The sequence below is a fragment of the Paroedura picta genome, chromosome 4 (assembly GCF_049243985.1).
Source record: "Paroedura picta isolate Pp20150507F chromosome 4, Ppicta_v3.0, whole genome shotgun sequence".
In the NCBI taxonomy this organism is placed as follows: domain Eukaryota; kingdom Metazoa; phylum Chordata; class Lepidosauria; order Squamata; family Gekkonidae; genus Paroedura; species Paroedura picta.
The window spans coordinates 128,713,789-128,736,564 of NC_135372.1; the positions used below are offsets into that span (position 1 = coordinate 128,713,789).

The following is a 22,776-nucleotide window of genomic DNA, read 5'->3' on the forward strand; positions in this document are numbered from 1 at the left end:
ACTATCCCTGGTCTAAGGTTCTGCAGGGCTCTGATCTTGGTTGGCAGAGCATTCCACCAGGCTGGGGCCAGGGCCCAAAAGGCCCTGTCTCTGGTTGAGGCCAATCTGATCTGAACAGGTTCTGCTGGCTAGATCTTAATGCTTAGAAATCTCAGACAGGATGTAAAATGAGAATGGGTGTAGGCCACCAACCCTCAGAGAGTTGAAGACAACTCGAAAGACAGATGGCTGCTTATGGGATATCCTTGCATCTGACTTCAGCCTCTGACAGATGAGTTACTGAATTAGTTGGCTAGAAGCAACATTGGGATACTGAAAGCAGAGTATGTGTGTACACACATACATATACATACACATATACAGAGATTCCGTGGTCAGTTTTTGCTGCTGCTGTGAATGCAGAGGCATTTGCAGAGGTAATGGGAGGTGTCACCACTGGGCGATTCCCCTTTCCTTCCCCTCCCGCCTGCCTCTGACATGTTTTTTAACTCTTAAAATATGATGTCAAAGTAACGTTACAGTGCTAGTTTTTTTTTTTTTTTAACAGTGCAAAAAGGAGGGGAAGCGACGCTGGAGGGAAGCGGGAAGGTGCGGAAATGAGTAGGCTCCCATCATGCACTTCCTCCAATCTACTTTCAGTACTGCCTTTTAGGGAAGTGTCCTAAAATAGGTTGGGGGAGGCCCACAGCAGAACTGGGGGGAATCCAGAAGGTGGGTGGAAGCACAGCCAGGTCCCTGGGATGCCGAACTAAAACCCCCAGCGGTTTGGTACCCAAGAGTTCTGTGCAGAAGCAGCCAAATTCTTGCCAGCATTTCAGCTTTTACGAATGAGCAGTCTGCTCCTACGCGTTCCAAAGCCATACTGACCAGCTGGATTCAGGTCTGGCAGCACCTTAAGCACCAACCAGGTTCTGGTGGGTAGATCAAGATGGGTAGCCATGCTAGTCTGTCTGTAGCCGTAGGAGTGAGCAAGTGTCCCGTAGCACCTTAAAGACAAACGGAATTTCTGGTGGGGGAAGAGCTTTCATGAGTCATTGCTCATTCGCAGTGACTCATGAAAGCTCTTCCCTTGCCAAAGACTTGCAGAGTCAAAGCTCCTTTTGTCAGACACTTTGACTCTCGAAAGCTCATCCCACCAAAATCTAGGTCTCTTGGACTTGAATCCAGCTGTTCTACTGCAGGCCGGCACAACTGCCCTATGAAAATAATGCGACTTGAGACCAGAGGTGGAAGAAAGGGAAGAGACCCAGCCACGTTCTTCTCTATCTATTCCACCGACTCTCCCTCTTCCAGAAAGCAAATTATTCCTGTGCATTGAATCCTCCCACACTGAGGAATGGAAGCACTGTTGATGAAGTGATGTATAGACCTTTCCACTCAGTGAAACTGCCCCCCAAGATCTTACTCGAGTGGGGAAGACATATTGGGGCTCAGGGTCAGTTCCAGGCTTTGGGACAGTGCCTGGGGTCACCCTCCCCCCTGCACGTGACCCCTCCCTGCCCACCTGCTTGCGTGCCCCTCTGCCACTGACCCTTCTCCACCAGCTCATTTGCTTGCTCTCCCACCACTTGAGTCCCCAGTCCTCGCCTCAGCAGCACTGTGCAGAATGTGTGGCCAGAAGCACAGATGATGGGGAGGGTTGCAAGGAAGCTGGTGGGTGGGATAAGGGCATGCAGGTGGGAGCGTGGTGGCACTGGCCTTCCCTTCTGGGTATGTTGGCACTGGCCCTGCATGTGTTATAGATTGTTACATACATACACATATCCCCCTTCCTGAGCCCTAGGGAAGGAGTAGGCTATACGTAACATTATTATTATTATTGTCATCAGTCACTTTATGCCTGCTGATGAAACAGATCAAAGATTGCGACTCCAATCAAAATATCCTTACCTTTAGTGCCAACAGAAACAAAAGGCTTACTCAGAATGTCTTGCAGAGAATGTGTGCAATGTCAGTCCTGTGACATACCTAATAAAGGTAAAGGTATCCCCTGTGCAAGCACCGAGTCATGTCTGACCCTTGAGGTGACGCCCTCTAGCGTTTTCATGGCAGACTCAATATGGGGTGGTTTGCCAGTGCCTTCCCCAGTCATTACCGTTTACCCCCCAGCAAGCTGGGTACTCATTTTACCAACCTCGGAAGGATGGAAGGCTGAGTCAACCTTGAGCCGGCTGCTGGGATCCAACTCCCAGCCTCATGGTCAGAGCTTCAAACAACATGTTGTCTGCCTTACCACCCTGTGCCACAAGAGGCTCATGACATACCTAATGCAATGTGAAAATACTGATTTTTGCACTTTGTTGTGTTGATCCCCTTGTCTCTCTAAGTAAAAAAGGCTGAAACCGGAGAGATTATTTACCTGCATGGTACTGATGCACAGGCTTCTGTGGATCACAAACTGGCTGAGAGCCGCCGACCTTTTGTAGCTGTTCCGCCCGTGAACCATCAGTAACCGGCCCAGATGTTTGAACTGAGTGATGGAGAAGTCTGCAGCGAGAGAAGCCTGCTTACCTTCCTAGAGACACCAGGAGAAAGAAATGCACATCAGGCCAAGAATGAGTAGCAAAGCCTCTTGTGTCACAGAAAATGCACCAAAGCAGCACCCCAGCAAAGAGGCTTTCTAAGCAGGATTCCGCGGTATAATTCAATATAATTGAAGTTTGATCAATTCCTTTGCGTTTGTTACAGGCTTCGGAATGCAGAGGCATGGGGAGTTGTGAAGAATGTGACATTGCTATAATATCCCGTGGTAGCTTGTATTTATTTAGATATTGATGCCTCATTTGTCTCCTCCACAAGGACCCAAAGCAATTTAGAAGAAGAAGAAGAGCTGGTTCTTTTATACGCTGCATTTCACTGTCCAAAAGATTCCCCAAACATCTTACAAACACCTTTCCCTTCCTCTCCCCACAACAGACACCCAATGAGATAAGTAGGGCGGAGAGAGCTCTAAGGGAACTGTTCTGCGAGCACAACTCTAAGAGAACTGTGACTTGCTCAAGGTCACCCAGCTGGCTGCATGTGGAGGAGTGGGGAATTAAACCCAGCTCTCCAGATTAGAGTCTGCCGCTCTTTAACCACCGCACCACGCTGGCTCTTACATCATTCCCCCTCTTCCACAGATCCCCACCCACCACCCTGTGAGGTAAGACTGGATGAGACTGGCCCAAGGCCACCTAGCAAGCTTCCTGGCAGAGTGGGGATTCGAACCTGGGTCTCCCAGATTCCAGTCCAACCTTCTAACCACTTCACCATTCTGGCTCTTGCTGGGAATGGAGGGAAGTTTGTCCATATAAGAACACTGAACAACACAGCTTCTCCCTTTTCTTCACTTTCCTATCAATGCTTATGAAGCAGTAGTTTACTGTGATGCACACTCAGCCTGGTGAGGAGGAGCTCACCAATCCCCTGCTTCTGCTTCTTACTGCAGGCAAAAGTGTGGGCTTCAGGGGTAGTCAACCTGTGGTCCTCCAGATGTCCATGGACCACAACTCCCATGAGCCCCTGCCAGCAAATGCTGGCAGGGGCTCATGGGAGTTGTAGTCCATGGACATCTGGAGAACCACAGTTGACTACCCTTGGTCTTCCACACGCAGTGGAATGAGGTGGCAGAATGGCAAGTCTCCACCCCTACATGGACAGCTCCACGCAAGTAGAAAGCTAGCAGAGCAGGCTAGGCTAGAACGCTTCTTGTTCCTGCATCGCTTCCAAGGGGAGCACCCGAAACCCACAGTCTGGGGCAGTACAGTCCCTTCCAGTGTCCCAGAACTCCGGCCATTCTTTCTGCTGCATGAAGAAGCTGGCAAAATTTCCCTTACTGCAGGAGTCAGCACTACTCTGAGCTGTTTGTTCACAGGGAAATTACTTATCCCCAGGAAGTTACAAAATTAAATGGCCAGCTGTGTGCATTTAAATATGAGCTGCTATCAAGAGAAATGAACAATCAGGAATCTTAGGGCACCTTAAAGATGATCATGCTTACAAGGTATTATTCTAGCTGGTGCTGGAATAATGCCTCAACCACATGTGCTCTTCTGTAAAGCTTATGAAAACTTTTGCTTCAGGTGGGATGTAGAGCTATATTGGAGTCCAATAGCACCTTAAAGACCAATTAGATATCCAGGGTATAAGGTTCAAGAGTATGAAGGTTCAAGGAGGTGGCAGGTTACAATGGATGAGCGATAGGGTTGTGTCTTGCATAGTGCAGGGGGTTGGACTAGATGACCCAGGAGGTCCCTTCCAACTCTAGGATTCTAAGCCTTCAAGAGACAAAGGGAGGGACCTCTGACTCTCCCAAGCCTATCCCTTGGAAATCTAATTGGTCTTTAAGGTGCCTTTGGACTCACATCTTGCTTATAAAAACCTGCTGGTCTTTAAGGCAATTCAAGAATCCTGTTTATTTTCACGGCAAGAGTCTTAACGAGGCTCCCTGTCTGAAAATGAGTGTTCCTCATGTCTGAGAATGAAGAGACACATTGGATGGGCTGCCTGGTCCTGTCTGTCTGTTCCTTTGAAGGTTCCCTCCCTGTCTGCACAGAAACCAGGAACGGCTTGAAGCAACGGGTAGAATCTCTTCCGCTCCTCACAGCTGAGGAGGCTGAGCTGAGTCAGATCTTATGATGGAAGGAAAGAATCCAGCATGACTCAGCTGGGTCTCTCTCTTTCCTGGGGTTGCTGAGGAAAAAGCAAAGATGTCCATCCTGTCCAAGGAAACCTTCAAGTCCTGCACAAGCAGGGCTGGACTACTTCCCCCACAGGAGCTATGATCCTGTATCCAGAAGGAGATACAGCAAACCATCAATTGGCTTAAGACTGTGGTTACCGTATTTTTAAAAGCAAAAAAGGGGACATATTTCCTGATTGACTTATTGACTTCAGACAAGTGATCACCATCACAAATCTCTCTCTCTCTCTCTCTCTCTCTCTCTCTCTCTCACACACACACACACACACACACAGAGTTTAATCTGTGATAATTGCTACTAGCCAGGGATATTGCTAACCTTACAGCCCCCAAAAGGGGACAGTGTCATCATTTTTTTTAAAAGACCCCCAAAGAGGACAGACATTCAAAAGAGAGGACCTCTAAAAAGAGGCTCTCTTGTGATCCTACTTAAGACTCAAACCTGGCACTCCACGAACTCACCTTTCCTTCCACTCCGACGCCACAATCCGCTTCCTGAATCATACTGACATCATTCCCACCGTCACCTGTGGGAAACATAGAAAAAAGCCAGAGAGCTGAAAAACCAGCAGACAGCTTAGCACCTCTAGAATTCTGTGTCTATGTTCCAAAGTAAAGGCCGCAAACACCCAGGAGTGGTTTAAGGATTTGCGGGGCCCGTAGCACCAGAGACAGTTTAAGGATTTGCGGGGCCCTAGCAGAGTACAATTGCAACGGGAGCAGCCAGAATGGGGGGTGGAAGGGCCCCCCACAGTGGAAAGGGGTGTCACTCCAAAGGGGTGTCCTTACAGAGGGAAAAAGGTGGAGAAATGGGCTATGACCCTGATCCATGGGGGGAAGGCACTGTGCAGGGCACATGGAAACACGGGGGCCCATAGCATGTGCTACTGTGCTACATGGATAAACTGGCCCTGCAGTTGCCTCCATGTGAATGTATCCTTATGCTATAGGAGGAATTCATTTCCAGAACCTCTGGGACCATGCAAAACTCCTGCACCCTCATTCTGCAAAACACAGGATACAACTGGTGTAGCAGCAGAGTTCATTTTAATTGCTTCTGAGACCCCTTCATGTTCTGCATAGGCTACATAGGGGGGAATCTATTATTTATTTATTATTTCGACTTATTTCCTGCCACTCCTGGCAAACCGGCTCGTGGCGGGCTACACAATAAAACCCTACACAATAACACCCCATTAAAACCTATTAGAATTAACAATCATACAGCACAACACAGCATGGCAGTAAAAATTTAAACCCCTCCCACAACGGGCACAACTGCCAATAGGGGTGTCAAAGGGACTACATCAGCTGGCCACACCAATGATGTTCCAGAATTTGGTGGCATATCTTCCTGGAGGGGGGGGGGCATCCGATCTTCCCTGCACTGGTCTTGGAGGGCACATGAAGATGTTAAAAAGAGTGGGGGAGAGCACCGCCCCCTGATGGACTCCACAAGGAAGCTGACAGGAGCGTGACAGCTCAGTCCCCACCCCCACCCTCTGGGTCCGGTTTTGGAGGAATCACAGAATCATAAAGTTGGAAGGGGCCATACAGGCCATCCAGCCCAGGGGTAGTCAAACTGTGGCCCTCCAGATGTCCATGGACTACAATTCCCAGAAGCCCCTGCCAGCATTCGCTGGCAGGGGCTTCTGGGAATTGTAGTCCATGGGCATCTGGAGGGCCACAGTTTGACTACCCCTGATATAGCCCAACCCCCTGCTCAACGCAGGATCAGCCCAAAGCATCCTAAAGCAAGGAGCATAGCCAACAAACGGCTTTACCCCGTAACCCCGCATTTTCATCACAATTCATCCTATGGCTTCAACAGTTATGGCCCTTCTGTACCACAGAATGCAATACATCTCTGCACAGGTCAGATTTCATTTTAAGGATGGAAGCGAAAGATTGCTGAGCAAATGCTTCTGTGCTTCTTCCAGCTACCATGTAATGGAGAAATTGCCCATGCCCCTCGTGGGGAGATGTACGATATACAAATGGACACAAGTGGGAGACACACAAATTCACACAGGACCCGCAAGATACATGTGGCAACAAGCATCCAGTCACACAAAGATCTGTGTTTTGCCCTTTTTCATAGTACCAATTTGCCAACCGCAGTCAGTCCTGCTTGCCAAAACCGAGTCTATATTTAACTGCAGCAGGACAGGTGAACTTTAACAGAAAGAGACATGAGTTCACTTGGGGACTTGTTGCAGTGTAGCATTTCTGCATCTCCCCAGCAATCAGTTCCAGAGCTTAATGACACATGCAACAAAGTGAAAGTCACAAAAACAAACGTCAACTGTGAATCTGCTATTTTGTTCCTGGACACTGGACACATCATTTCCGTGAATGCCGCCTGGGGAAGTGTTTTAGGGCTTTTTCATACACATTTAATTCCCCCTTACGCCCTTTAGCCACTCTCTCTTGCTCATAATCTGGGTGATGTCAGCGTAACAGGGGCTAAATGCTAACTGATCAGTATACAAGCAACGGGAGGTCCATAATGCATGTTCGTGACTGCCGAGTAAGGAAGATGATTAGAATAAAAATGTAATCTTGCTCTCCATTGTGGCAGGAATGTTAAAGTTTGGAATTTGAGGCAATTTCCAGATGAATATCTCATGGTAATGAATTTCTCTATTGGTGAAAATCCATCAAAATAATTGTATCCCCTAACAATCGGAGAGGGAGGGTATCAAGGAGTCCAGACATGAAACCTGTGGGTTTTCAGGAGCTTGTGTGTACAAGAAAACAACTCTTGTTAAATATAGAATTTATTTGAGGATCTCAGAAAACTCTGCAATCATACAGCAAGAAAATGTAGCTTAACTAGCTAAGACATTTAAAACTTATAGTCCCAAATTAGAAGGACGAAGATCAAGCATCATCAAGCATTACTATCTATTGTAATAAAAGCACATCATAGCCAAGGTCTTTAGTCCATCAGGATCCAACCTAGTTTTCTTCCAGTTCAACTGTATTTTTTGGCCAACTGGATCAGATGATGACATTCTGATCAGGACCTTGAACCATCTAGAACAGCCTTGACTGTGGAAGAACCCCTGAAATATTGTTCAAGCTTTGAGGAACCCCGGAACTGCAGGAGTCAGCCAATCAGTCGTTCATTTACCATTTCTATTGTGGAGAAATGGACTGGGCCTGTACAGCAACAGGGGAAGTGGGCTCCAGTTATGTCTATAATGTCAACAGCCATCCCAACTTCTGGGAAAGGCTGCATAACCTCTGGGGAGCTCTCATGTAACCCCTGCTCTAGAAAATCCCCTCATCACTCCTGACCTCCCCCCCACCCCATGCAATCTTGCAGGTTCTCACATTAACCCAATTATCCCGGACCTACCTATGGACTTGAGCAAGGGTAGTCAACCTGTGATCCTCCAGATGTCCATGGACTACAATTCCCATGAGCCTGGCAGGGGCTCAAGGGAATTGTAGTCCATGGACATCTAGAGGACCACAGGTTGACTACCCCTGGCCTTGAGGATGGTAAGGGCCATGTAGACAAAGAGTCCCAATCAATATCACCTGCAAGATGGAATGAGCCCATTGCTATATATATTAACCTTTAGGAGAGTTTAGGTGTGCTTTGCCTCACAAAGGGCCTTCTCAAAGGCATGAGGCCTGTAGTCCATGATGGTAGGCCTCGTCAACTCTGACAGGCAGCAGCTCACCAGGGTCTCTGGCAAAGGACTTTCATGTGATCTACTATTCAATTTGGGCATCTCTGCTTCCATTGTGTGTTGTGCTGCACTACCGACGGCACAGATTAAGCAGGATTCTCTCAGAAAGTTGTTTTTGTGGTTCCTCCTTGTCTGTGGTTGGTTATTTACTGCACACCTTTCTTTATTGTTCTAAACATGCTGTGGCCAGAGATAGATTTCTTGTTGCAATGGTTGTTAAAATACTCAGCCACTTTGGATGCTCATAAAATTAGATTGTTTCTGAGTGGCTTCTGGAAAGTCTGCACAGTCGATGTGGCTCTGATTTCCTTTGCTGTTATTTTTAATTCTTTAATGCTTTGTGTTGGTGTATGGCTTATGGGCTGTGAAACCTGAATAAAGACAAAGATTATCCAGTTCTTTTTAACTGGAGATACCGGGGGCTTCTTCACCCAAAGCAGATGAGCTATGGCCACTGTCCTAATAAATGACATACAGTTTCTCCGTTTCCAACGCCCCGAAATCGAAACCCCAGCCCAGTCCGATGAATAAAAATCCAATGAAAAGCTCCAGTGTTCCTTAGAGTGTGTCTGTGAGGAAAGGCTAGGGATTTTTGAAAGTCAGGGGAATCAATTTCTTTTTCTCATTTTTACAGGCAGACGAACTGTAAATATGCAGAGTCCCTCCCTCCTAGATTGTCTGGAAAATGTATTTAAAAAAAACCTAGGCATGTGGTCTAAAGCAGCAGAGACTGACATAGGGCTGGCAACACAAATTCTAAATGCCCTCAAGAGCTGGCCCAAATTTGTGCTCAGCAGAAGCTTAGCTTTGGAGGCACTTGAAGCACTCATAAGGCTGGTCTCCCCCCCCTCCCCCTGGGTTACTCTTAGGCGGGTTAATGGTCAACGACCCCTTGCCCCCCTTGGTGGATAGTGGGTGAGTTTAGTTATATTTAGTCTGCTGCTTCTGGACATCTTGGGAATTGTTTGCAATTATGGGATAGTCCTGGTTTTAGGAGAATTTTATTGGGGTATTTTATTGGTGTTTTTATATATGTTGTAACCTGCCACGAGCCATTGGGAGTGGTGGGCTAGAAATACAAATATTACAACAACAACAACAACAATAATAAAAATAAATGGCCTACTGCCCAATTGTGAACTAGAGGTGGGGAGCATGTTTCGCTTTTGGCCTGGACACTCCAAGTACTAAGGCCCAGTTCCCAGTTGTGAACTGGAGGTGGGTAGCAAGCTTGGCCACCTTGCCCCAGCTTTAACAATAATTTGGGCTCTCACCATTGTAAACCTGCACCCTGGCCTGAGGACTCCAATCCAGAGAATCAAAGCCTGCCCTTCTCAGACATGCTAGAGAGTGTGATGGAATGCTGCAAGAATTAGAACATTGAGAACAAATTTATTTTAGGTAGGTTGGTATTGTGTGGCTGGAGAGGAAGGCAGAATGGTATCTCCAAATCTTGTCATATCCTGGAAGCTAAGAGGATGGGAGATCACCAAGAAAGGCTCTGCAGGACAAGGCAATGGCAAACCACCTCTGCTTCTCCATGACATTGAAAGCCCTTGCTGGGGTTTGCTATAAAGCAGTTCCAACTTGATAGCAGTTATGCAATGGTATGACCGAGATCCAGGGAGGCCTGTTCGCGAAGCGCTTCTATACTCTCAGGGCAGAGGGGCCAGCAAAGCTTTCCATCTGACAGGAGCCCCACACATCACCCTAGAGCAGGGGTAGTCAACCTGTGGTCCTCCAGATGTCCATGGACTCCAGATGTCATGGGAATTGTCCATAGACATATGGAGGACCACAGGTTGACTACCCCTGCCCTAGAGGACTCCAAACCCACGTAAGGCTTTTGTGGAGAGAAGGCACCTAGAAATGTATGTGGTACTTGGAATCACAGATTGTATTTCTAATACACAAAAGAAAGGAGAATATATTGGAGAATATAACTGCTTCTGCCTACCTACTGCACAGGTGAGCTTCCCAGTTCTCTCTTGGAGCAAGCGCACTATCTGAGCCTTCTGTGTCGGGGCACACCTGCAGCAGACCACCGCTGGACATTGGCACGCCAGTTCCATAAATTCGTACTCATAGTATTTCAAGCAGACCTGTTTTATGAAACAGACAGACACGATTACAAGGCACGTGGACTGCCCATTACCCTCTCCACCCTTCTTTGGGGACCCTGGGAGACTCTTGCAACAGCTGCTGAGACAGCTCAGCTCTCACCTCCAGCGAATCACCAGAGATCACGAGGGCACAGTCGTGCTTACGGCGGAAGGCGTTCAGTTCCAAGTGAGCTTCTCCACGATTGGTCACCTAGAGAAGAGGAAGAAGAGGATCCCTCTTTTTACTACCGAAAGGAGCCTCAAAGAGGCTGACAATCACCTACCCTTCCTCTCCCCAGAACAGATACCCCCTGAGGTAGGTGGTTTTGAGAGAGCTCTGACAGAACTGTGACTGATCCAAGGTCTTCCAGCTGGCTGCATGTGGAGGATGTGGGAAATCAAACCTCCAGATTAGAGGCCATCTCTCTTAGCCATTAACCAAGAGGTAACCCTGGACACAGCATAAAATCTTTGGGGTAGGGAAAAGAACAATCAGAACATAAACAATATGATTGAACATAGTTTGTAGACCAAAAGGCTAATTGCCAACTAGATGAGACTTTAAAAAAAAAAAAAACAGTTTCTCTTGGGTTGCCCTGATTCAGTCTGTTTGCAAATAAATTCCAAGAGAAGTACTTGAAAAGGATTTAAAATTTGTCTATCTGTAAAAGGATCGTAGAGCCTCTTGTGGCGCAGAGTGGTAAGGCAGCCGTCTGAAAGCTTTGCCCATAAGGCTGGGAGTTCAATCCCAGCAGCCGGCTCAAGGTTGACTCAGCCTTCCATCCTTCTGAGGTCGGTAAAATGAGTACCCAGCTTGCTGGGGGGTAAACGGTCATGACTGGGGAAGGCACTGGCAAACCACCCCGTATTGAGTCTGCCATGAAAACGCTAGAGGGCGTCACCCCAAGGGTCAGACATGACTCGGTGCTTGCACAGGGGATACCTTTACCTTTAAAAGGATCGTAATTTTGGGGCATTCTTTTCATTGCGTGTTTCGGTGTATGTTTACATTGTACTTTCACAGCGAGTATGTGTACACCCTGCATGCGTGTGCGTACATCTGTTTGTAAGAAACAGCTTACAAGCAGTCACTTGACCAATGAAACTGGGGACCTGGTTAAACAGGAGACTTAAATCACTCTGTCAGCTGTTGAACACAAGATGAGAATTACTCAGTGCTTGTATAAAACAGTACACAGATTGTATGTCTGTTCACATTGGCTGCCAGCTCCAGTTTGGGAAATTCCTGGAGATTTGGGTGGCAGAGCCTGAGGAAGGTGGATTTGGGGAGCGGAAGGACCTTAGCAGGGTGTGATGTCAGACAGTCTGCTGTCCAAAGCTGCCATTTTCTTTAGGGAAACTGATCTCTGTTATCTGGAGTTCAGCTATAATGCCAGAAGATCTATAGTCCCCACCTGGAAGTTGGCAGCTCTAGCATCCATTCTAACTTGGAAACAGAGTGCTCTTTCTGGGAGTGTCAAGAAATCTCTATAAAGAGATTCCTGGTCTCCTCCCAGAACAAAAATACTCATCAGTGTCTTTTTAAACCAACGAGCAAGGACGAAAGAAGCCATGAGAATTAAACAGCTTCAAGCACGGAAAACAAGTCAGAGAGTCGGAATGCAGCAAGGACCATCCAAAGGTGCATCCTTCTGTCTTCATATTTGGCGTTTGTCAGCAAAAGGTTTGCTCCGCATTTTGAAATCCTTAAGCAGATGCTGCTGAAATGACTGCAAGTGATTTCGCCAGCAGGAAAGAAGTCCGTTGACGCCAAGAAACATGGAAGGCAAGAAGGGCTACGTTTTCAAAGTGTTCTTTTCCCTCTGTGCATTTCCAAGTCCTGTGCACTCCTCAGCTGGTCGTAGGTGTGGTGGAAATGCAAGAGATGGTCTGAGAAAGAGGAGCTTTGCACAGTATACCTCAATCTGATTCTAACTGTACACTGAAGCCAGTGTCAAGTTATCCCCCTCGATTCATAAGGCAGCTCCTTAGACAAGTGCTAAGTAAACCAGTTTTGTCCGTATTACTCACCAGTCTAAATATATGAATGTCTTGGGTCCTGGTGACCAGATGTGCATTCTTTGCTGTGCACGTGGCTGTCTCCAATTTATCCCCTGTGAGCATCCATACCTACCGGAGAAACATATTTAAAATTGCCCAACCTCAAAAAACAGCAATTGGAAACCATTTGGCTAAATGAAAAGCAAAACCACAAACATGAATACAAAGTATCTACCCAGATCCTGCAAGGCGTGCTGTCTCCAAACCTCCAAAGGATGGATCCCATGTACCAACGACACATATTATTCGGGAAGTGGGTTTTTCCTGCCTTCTAGCAGCTGCCTGAGAGCTCTGAAAAGGTCCTGCCGGGTTAGGGGAACTACCTTGGTCAAAAAGCAATGCAATCTGGACTGCTGCAGCAAGGCGGGGGAAAGTGCATGAAACCCCTTCTTCTCACCAGAGATACTTCCATTGGACCAAGAGGGGTCATTTCACCCAGTTCTTTGTCCTCACTACAAATTCCAGGGTTTGGTTTCCTCAGTCTAGCCCTCCCATTGCTACTTCCACAGTGACAGGCACAGAATAGACGTAGCCAAGCTGTTTTGAGTAACACGAACGGGACCTCGAAGGCGATTCTGAATCCAGTCTCGAACTTCTAGTTATCACAAAGCTGTACGCACAGCAACTCTATAATGCTTTAAAATATCTAATTCAAATTAGCTAAGAGCACACATTGAAATTTGACTTCCCTACCACATCGTGGCCAAAGGTAGCTCAAATAAAATAATTTTCAACTCTGGGCTTGATTGGAGTGGGAAACCATGAAGAAAAAAACATCAATAACTTCACACGATTCCTTCATATGATGCACCATCTGGTGGCCATTTCAAGACAGGGATTTGCAATCTCATGTTTTTAAGGTGGCTCAGACCAGATGAAGGGGACAATTTTGTGCCATTTGCATTTGGTTAATGCATGTGAACTTGATAAAAGGCTTGGAACCTGGTCAAGTTTCCTTGGCAATGCTAAAGAGAGGCTGACTCATTTACAGCTGACCCACTTACTCCTAATGGGGTATAATTTTCTAAGCTCCCCCCCCCCTTTGTTAAAAAAAAAAGTTTCCTGCAGGCCGTTAGCTAGCCCCAGAGGTTTGCACGGTTGTCTGCAACGTGCTGATTTTTTAAAATTTTAAACATGGGAGAGATTTAAAAACAGGAGCCAGGCGGAGCAGCACAATCAAAAAGTCCATTACTTCTTCCTGGGGATTGGCTCTCAGTTGAAAACTTTACCTTTCTTTTCACTGAACGTTTTTTTAAAAAGCCTGTAAAAAGTTGCTATGAAGTTGTTCACCAAGCATGCAAACAACTCTTGGGATATTTTCAGGGAATGTATTTATGCATTAAATTTAATTCAATGGTTACTTACTTCATTTACACCCCACCGTCCACCCCCCTCCCCAGCAAAATCCAAACAGTTTACAAAATTCTCCTAACGTGAGGTAGGTTAGGTTGGGAGTGCGCACCTGGCTCAAGTTCATCCAGTGACCTTTCATGGCTAAGGATGAAATCTGAACCTGGTTCTCCAAGATCCCAGTCTAAGGCTCCAACGACGGTACAACAGATTCTCTGCTGTGAGCAGAGCGCTTTTTGACAGCCCTGAAACCACAGCCACCTCTCTTTGTACTTCCCCCAAAAGAACTTTAAGATCCAGCAAGCAAAACTTGCTCAAGATCCTCGGCTCCAAGGATATTAGATTGACTTGGGCCAGAGCCAGGGCCTTTTCAGCCTCTGCTCCAGCCTGGTGCAATGCCCTTCCAAATGAGATCAGAGCCTTGCAGGAACTTGAACGGTTCCACGGGGCTTGCAAAAGGGAGCTGTTCCGCCAGGACCTATGAATGAGGCCTAAAACTACATCAGAATTGTGCAGGCCTCTTCGTTAACCCCCCCTCAACCCCTCCCCCATATTTCATCTAGAGTAGGTATGACCTTGCCACCTCCTTTCTCCTCTTTCCCAGTCAACAGAAGAACAAGGAAATTGGCTGATTTAATATTGTTTTCAATAGCTTTTAAATTTATTTAATGTATTAATTATTTAAATTTTTATCTGTACAGTCTATTTTCTATGTAAGTTTACTTAGATGAAATCTGTCCTGAGTCTCCTGAGATAGGATGGAAAACAAATTCTTATCCATTGTTGCTCCTCTATATATTTTTGAAACAGCCTAAGGGGTGGGACGTGTCCGGCTGTCCAAGTTGGAATAGAGCCAATCAGGTTGGATCCAGCTTTGTCCTGATTGGCTCTGACCCTGCGGCTCCCGCCCTCCGGCTCTGGATTCTAGCCTCTTTGTTCTCAGACGCCTCAGTGCCTGGAGCCAGCAGCAGATGAGAGGACCCTGGGCAAAGGGTCATGGTGGAGGGCTTGCTAACGAGGGCCTCCTGGCCTGCTCGTGAGGGCCGCCTGGCCTGCTGACAGCCTGCTAAGGAGCTCTGTCTCGGCCCTGCTAACTAGCTGCCCAGCCCCCACCCGCCCCACTTGATTTGGCTGCGAGCTGTGGCCCAAAGCCACCTTAAGCTTCCTGGCCAGGGGCCAGGGGAAGGGACCCTTTCAGGGCCCGTTCTTAGGAATGGGCTTTGAAGCTAGTGTAATTATAAATCAACATTCTAATAGCCAGAGGAAAAATACAGTTCTTCTACACAATGATGTTACTGTGTCATATGAGACTGATTAGTTGATTGTGGTCTTTCAAACGCCCCAGCACATATTGGATAGTTCCTGTGCATGACCAACAACATCCTTTCCCCAGTTGCTCTGTCAACCACGCTACATTGCAACAATTCAACAGCATTTTTCTGAGCATGCACTAAACAAGTTCTCTCAAAATTAAGACGATGGGAAATCTGCTATTAAATAAATAAACCTCCTGACTTGGGAAAAGCACTATAGATGTAAGTGGTCAAAAGGATTCTGAGGAATTCGATCTATGCAATGAATATCAAGCTAAACCAGTTGTTAGGGGAATAGAAGTTTCAGGTGGGTCTGCAGGAGAAGAATAAGAATTGAGTCCAGTAGTGCCTTAAAGACCAGTATGATTTTGGGGGTATAAGCTTTTGATTTTCTAAAACTTACATCCTGGGGGTGGCCAAATTGTGGCTCTCAAATTGTCCATGCACTACACTTACCATGAGCCCCTGCCAGCACCATGCTGGCAGGGGCTCATGGGAATTGTAGTCCTTGGACACCTGGAGAGCCACAGTTTGGCCACCCCAGGACTGGACTTGAATATTGCTCTCCTAGATGCCATTAAAGAAGTGGCATCCATCCTCCCCACCCCACCATAGCATTTCTTCATCATTGAACTGTCTGCAGAGGGGCACGGCAAAGGTTCTGTTCCTTATTTGGCCACACCTTAATACCAGCGTTTCTCAGAGTCTCCAGCGTAGGCCTGACGTCTGCCTGCAGTTGATCTTCTACTCCGGTCAGGCACAGCAGCTCCAGCTCCATCTCCAGGCTCTCGATCACAGTCGCCACCTTCAGGGACCGGTCGTGGACGCTGAGCTTGGCCTGGACGTAACGTGCCTAAGAGAGGCCACAAGACAGAGATGCCCATTCACCAGCTCAACCAACACTTTTGTGGGGGTGCAGCATACGTAAAAGAAAAAGCAGGCCTGGCTCCCTCGGAGCCGGTGGCCAACGGCTGCACTGATTTGCCTACCCAAGACACAGAGGACAAAGTGTGAGCTCTTAAAGTCAGGCCCTATTCCCCATTCCAAAAGAGCCTCTTGTGGCGCAGAGTGGCAAAGCAGCGGACATGCTGTCTGAAGCTCTGCCCATGAGGCTGGGAGTTCAACCCCAGCAGCTGGCTCAAGATTGACTCAGCCTTCCATCCTTCCGAGGTCGGTAAAATGAGTACCCAGCTTGCTGCTGGGGGGTAAACGGGAATGACTGGGGAAGGCACTGACAAACCACCCCGTATTGAGTTTTCCATGAAAACGCTGGAGGGCATCACCCCAAGGGTCGGACATGACCCGGTGCTTGCAGAGGGGATAGATACCTTTACCTTTATTCCCCATTCCATTGCCAGCATATTTGTAGGTGGCAGAGACAAAAAGAAATCTACACCACCATGCTTCTAATGCTGGGAAGAAGAGAAGCATTGCAGGAAACTGTATGTGAGAGCAGGGATGGAGAGTATATATTCATATATAAAGTTGCATCGGTTTCCACCAATTTTCCCACAGGACTTGGACACCCCCCAAGGGGCAGCTGGGTTCTGAGACTGCCAGACAGCTGAGTTTAGCGTCTGCTTAAACAGACAGGCAGGTAGAGTACATCTAGTTCAGCAAAAAGTGGTACTAGGATACAATGGTCCAAGTTTGCTCCTCTTTTTATTTTATTTTTAAAGGTTTTACTAATAAGGGAAGAAAGGTTAAAAAAAAATGGAAGAGGGCTAATGAGAGATTGCTTCTTTGCAGACCAGAAACAGAAGAATAACAACAACAAAAACAGCGCTTCTCCAATGAAGGTACAAAACAGAATGCGCACACTGAGGGAGCACAGGATGTGGTGGGGGTGACACCCCCCACACCCCTTTCAGACAAATGCCAGCAAGTAGCAGACTTTTGCAAAACCTTGCTAGCTGGCAAACACATTCGTTTTCAGAGGAGTGTCTTCTGATAGGCAGACCTAGCTTCCCCACCAGCCATCCTGTAAGAAAACCCCCTTCTAGTTGCTGAGTGTCACGAGGGATTCCAGCCCGAACCAAACATTTTCTACAGCCCATACCTCAAAGTCTTGATACTGTTCCTCAGTCAGGGATTTCTTGGCTACTACAAGGACCCTGAGCCCTTCTCTTGCCATGTTGCCACACTGCCAGGGGACAAAAGAAGGTGCAATCAGGAATATATGAGAGAGAGAGAGAGAGAGAGAGAGAGAGAGAGAGAGAGAGAGAGAGAGAGAACACATGGTTTCTGAAGCTATCAGATAAAGCACATGGGGCAGGAAAAGGAGGCAATTTACATTTCAAGATTTTGCTGCTGTACTGAACTGACTGCCCCAATATTGTTCTTACACTCATGCAAACATGATTTGTCAGAGATAAGAGGCAAATGTCACAAGTAGCAGTAACCCTTTCCACAGGAAAAGTTGCTAGGCTCTGCATGGCATGCGAGCCGATTCTCATATTTTGTCCCCCACAACAGAGGTCATAAATGTGGTGGTTACCTCCATGATGAGGGCTACCAGACAATACAGCTTTTGTGTGGAGTTACCGACGTGCAGAAATGCCTCCACCAGCTTTATGCATGGGACCACAACATTTGATTCCATAAGAGAAGGGTAAAGACATCCTTTTCACCCTTTCTCACAAGACAAGAACTCAGTGAAATTAATGAAGAAGAAGAAGAGTTGGTTCTTATATGCCGCTTTTCTCTACCCGAAGGAGTCTCAAAGCGGCTTACAGTCACCTTCCCTTTCCTCTCTCCACAACAGACATCCTGTGAGGTGGGTGAGGCTAAGAGAGCCCTGATATTATTGCTCAGTCAGAACACTTATATCAGTGCCATGGCGAGCCCAAGGTCACCCAGCTGGCTGCATGTGGGGGAGTGCAGAATCGAACCCGGCATGCCAGACTAGAAGTCCGCACTCCTAACCACTACACCAAACTGGCAATAGGTTAGAACAGATTTTAAAAGTTCATTGCTGTAGGATGTGGCAACATAGAAAGCCTCAAATGGGTAATGGATAAACATTTGGACCAGAGGTCCATTCGTGGCTATTAGCCACAAGGAATAGATGGAATACGACATCAGGGGCAGTGATGCTCTGTATTCTGGTTGCTTGGGAGAGGAGCAACAGTGGGAGGGCTTCTGGAGTTCTGGGCCTGGTGTTGGACCTTCGGATGGCACCTGAGGTTTGGCCACTTTTGGACTGGAGGGACCATTGGTATGATCTAACATGACTTCTCTTATGACTGGGGCAGTGATGCTGTGTATTCTTGGTGCTTGAGGGGAGCAACAGTGGGAGGGCTTCTGGAGTTCTGGTCCCACTGGAAGACCTCCTGATGCCACCTAGGTTTTGGCTACTGTGTTACAACAGAGTGTTGGACTGGACGGGCCATTGGCTTGATTCAACATGGCTTCTATTATGTTCTTATGGTCAAGAGTCGAAATAAAAAAGTATGCCTGATGTACCAAATTCAGTGGGCCTCTCAACTTGTACCTACAGAATAGCTTGATATCTATGAGTTCTTGTTCTTTTGCAGCATTCACAGCACGGGAAAATAATATGTAAGCTTTAGAGAGATGCATGCTCCTCATTATACATAGATATTTTAAAGCTTATGTTATTTATAGTCCTTTCTTATAGGGACTCAAGGCGGATTCTACGTAGGGAGTGAGTACAATCAACAAAATGGGACGTTCACTAACCAATGTGTAAGGATTGTAGAAGTCTGGAACCATCAGAGGGAAATGAAACCTAGTGTAAGTACTAACACTATGCGGTAATATAACTTGGCTTAGGGAGAGCGGCATCATCTGGGCATGGAATTAGGGTCACTGTGGGTGGGCAGGTAGTTGTGAATTTCCTGCATTCTGCAGGGTGGTGGACTAGATAACCCTGGAGGTCCCTTCCAACTCTATGATTCTATGATTTTATGACCCTACTACAATAAACTACACACAGCAGTTTAGACCACAGTCCCAATCTTTTATCCAAGTAAGTTTGTGAACCAATGTGTACAGTGCAAAAGGTCCCTTCCAGATGTGACACATACATGGCAATGCCATTGTCTGAAAAATATATTTACATCCAGCAGAAAGTCCTTACAAGGGCAGACCCAGTGGCCCTCTAACTTGGCACAAGGGGTCTCATTTGCTTCATTTCAACAATTCTACACTGACAGCTGCTCCTAGACTGAAGCCATGCGGATAGCCACTCACTGGTCCAATGAATAATCTATGGGGACATTCCTTACCTCTTCTTCCAGCCAGTCGTTGTACTGGACAATGCCAGCCATCACCACATCAGCCCCTTTCATGTAGAAAGTTATCTCTCCTGTGGACTCGTCCTGAAAAAGGTCAAGGGCAGAGACAAAGATAGAAATGTTCAAATTACCTGTTTGCATACAAACTCAGGAAAACCCTAGATTTCTCACTTCAGCTTCTACTGCAGGGATAGTCAAACTGCGGCCCTCCAGATGACCATGGACTACAATCCCCATGAGCCCCTGCCATGCTGGCAGGGGCTCATGGGGATTGTAGTCCATGGACATCTGGAGGGCCGCAATTTGACTACCCCACTGGAAGATGACCACTTCTAAGGACCAAAACAGACATGATGGTGTTCTTGTAGCTGCCATTGCCATTTTTAGGTGGTTGTGAAATGCTGTGAGGGTCTGGGCCAGCAATGCTCCCCCCATCTTTTCAAGTGCCAAAACAACCAGGATGGGAGATGGCCATCAAACACTTGGTAAGGTACAGGACAGGGAGAACAAGAGCCAGAGGTGGTTTACCATAGTAGCCCATGGATCACGTGCTACAGGCCTTGAGGTTCTTGGGGCCCCGTGGTTAGGGGGCCTTCATACTGTGATTGTTAGAGGGTCTTCACAGTTATATGGGCCATGGACCGCAAGAACAAAAAAAGGGCCTGCCAATCCTGAAACTGGCTTTGTACTACAGGCCCCGTGAATCCTTAAAGTTCAAACCATCACTGACAAGAGCCCCTCAGCCTACTGTGCTGTGGGCTCACTCAGCATTTTGTCCACTCAGCATTTTATTCACTTTAAAATGGTCATAGCATCTTCATGGCAGGCACAAGGGTGCCATCACACCCAGGCATTTTCAAGACTGCCTTGTCTTTCCATTTTACTTCCCTGATTTTACTACTTTTTTCCTCTCGTGTCCAGACAACTTTGTTAACAATCAAGTGCTGTCCCAGTTCTTCTTCTTCTTCTTGAAACTCGTTTCCCCCATATTTTTTTCCTATTGTGAAATGAACTTTTGCAAGATAGCTTCTTCCTCAGAAGGTGAACATCTCCCCACTGCCTTGAGGATTGCTACCCAAACCCTCCCAGAAAGGGAGGTCTCGGCCAGCATTTTGTTTTAAAATTTGCATGCCAGCATGGAAATGTTTTTGTGCTGGAAGATGCAGTGCTGAAACGAAGAAGCATTCCCATTAGGAAGCCGGACACCAGTGGCCACTCATTGTGCTCCATCATTTCATTTGAACTCCAGCGCAAATTTACAGCACCCTTGACGGAACCAGATCACCAGAGTCTTAGCCAGGACTTTATTTCAGGAGGAGTTCAGCAAAGAAGCGCTCCTGAGTTCCTACTGGTGCCCTCCTCATCTCTCCCACATCCACAACTCGCCTCCCCCATCAGCCGCAGCCCCCTCTCCCTGCAGAACTCTGATGGTTCATCTGCAGGCATAGACATTCATCTGTTTCCTTTGCTGTCTTTCTCTCTCTTTCATTTGTTAAGCGGCTCCTCTATACCATACTTGGAAGTAAGAATAAATAGAAGGACTTGTGAGGTCCCTGTGGTGCCAAACTGCATGCTCAAGCCACCCACCCACCCCCAAGCAGAAAAATAATCCTGAAATATGAATTTGAACAGATGAGAGGCTGACAGGGAAAGACTGAAAAAAGCATGCCAGTGTGAACTCATCACACCGATAAGGTCATCACTGCAACCGCCATGACAGTGATGAAAACATGAAAGGCAGCTGCATTCTGGGAAATGCCCAAGTTTGGCCTGAAGGCCTGGTTCCCACAAGCTGAGGTGGAAAGGCTGCTTCTGGCCTTCTCCAGTTCAAGCTGCAGGTCTTTAACTTGTTTCTCCAGACCAAAATTCTCCGATCAACAGCATAAATGTTCAGAACTGCCATGAGTCCCTGGAAAAGTGGTGGAATAGAAATCTAATAAAGAATAATAAATAATAATAAAATTGCCCTTGATTCTGGATTATATTTTTATTGGGCTGAAATCCCTGTCTAAATAGCACAGGCTGCCAGAGGTTGACGGAGGCGGTCACCACAGGCAATGGAGAGTGGGAAAACAGCTGCCATCTTTGCCTCCTACTTCCCGCCTGTATTCAGGAGGCAGGGAAACAAGCTCTTTCCCTTCTCTCCATTTCCCTCAGCCCTACTGAAAAACAGTGTGGCTGAACATGTCTGGCTGTCTAAAGTCTTGTGAAGTCCTTTCCTGTCGCGAGACCATGGCCCTCATTTACATTACCCAGATAGGGCCTGTGTGGCCTGCTGTGGTGTTTCTGAGATGGCTGGGAAGAGAGAGCAAGGAGGATTAACTGCTTTAGCTATCAGGGAGAAGCAAGAGTAGCCTTGGGCAGTAAGCTGCATTAAGCTGGCAGGGAGAGCTGTGGTAATCTCCTCCTGAGTGATGCATGTCGGAAGAGGAAGCATCGCCTCAGGAGGGGTTGTCTGCTGTCCCTTTCCCTTACCTGGACTGCTCTTCTCCAGCTAGAAGCTGCAGGGTTATCATCCCGTGACCCAAAAACAGAGTCACGCTTGCTTGCCACTGAAATCAATGGGCTTACACAGCCCTAGCTCTGCACGGCATTACTTTGGCGCCCACTGCACAAACCTTGAAGGCCTCTGGGCCTTCAGGCTCGGAATGAACATCGTTGGACCTCCTTCTCCACCTCCCCCCCTTAGTAATAGGGGTGAGGAATGGGGTTTTTCCACCATGTTGGGAGTATTTTAAAGTCTTTTAATGGGGTTTTTTAGACACTGTGACCCGCCATGAGTCATTTAGGGAGTGGCAGGAAATAAATCTAAATTTAAATATAATAATAATAATAAATAATAAATAATAAATAATAAATAATAAATAATAAATAATAAATAATAAATAATAAATAATAAATAATAAATAATAAATAATAAATAATAAATAATAAATAATAAATAATAATGATAATGATCATCATCATCATCATCATCATCATCATCATCATCATCATCTGTTGTGTTTCCCCCCAGGAATGCTGCTGGTTGAGGTGGAGAGGCACCTTTAATTTAATGTATTTATTTATGTATTTTTTTATTTATTATAGTTATATACTACCCTCCCCAAAGGCTCAGATCAGTCTACAGAGAATTTAGAAACTATACAAGAAACAATCCATACTTATAGTAACTATAACATTAATATTACTAACTGATATGTGAGGAAGCACGCCTGCCCACCCTGGATGGTGTGCAGCTCTCTATGGCTTACACCGCCAGGAACCTGGGCATGATTCTGGATGCTTCCCTCACAATGGAAG

The 22,776-nt window shown here is 46.8% G+C and overlaps 1 protein-coding gene across 1 annotated transcript in view; it reads right to left on the reverse strand.

Annotated features, from left to right (window-relative positions):
• The window catches only part of ATP9A (ATPase phospholipid transporting 9A (putative)), a 110,487-nt gene that overhangs the window by 17,833 nt on the left and 69,878 nt on the right, over positions 1-22,776 (reverse strand). Inside the window, exons 16-23 of the mRNA XM_077335637.1 lie at positions 19,465-19,557; positions 17,274-17,357; positions 15,897-16,067; positions 12,522-12,620; positions 10,612-10,701; positions 10,346-10,490; positions 5,147-5,211; positions 2,360-2,515 (exon numbers count right to left, since the gene is read on the reverse strand). Of these exons, the coding sequence (XP_077191752.1) occupies positions 2,360-2,515; positions 5,147-5,211; positions 10,346-10,490; positions 10,612-10,701; positions 12,522-12,620; positions 15,897-16,067; positions 17,274-17,357; positions 19,465-19,557 (903 nt within the window). The remainder of the gene's footprint in view (positions 1-2,359; positions 2,516-5,146; positions 5,212-10,345; positions 10,491-10,611; positions 10,702-12,521; positions 12,621-15,896; positions 16,068-17,273; positions 17,358-19,464; positions 19,558-22,776) is intronic.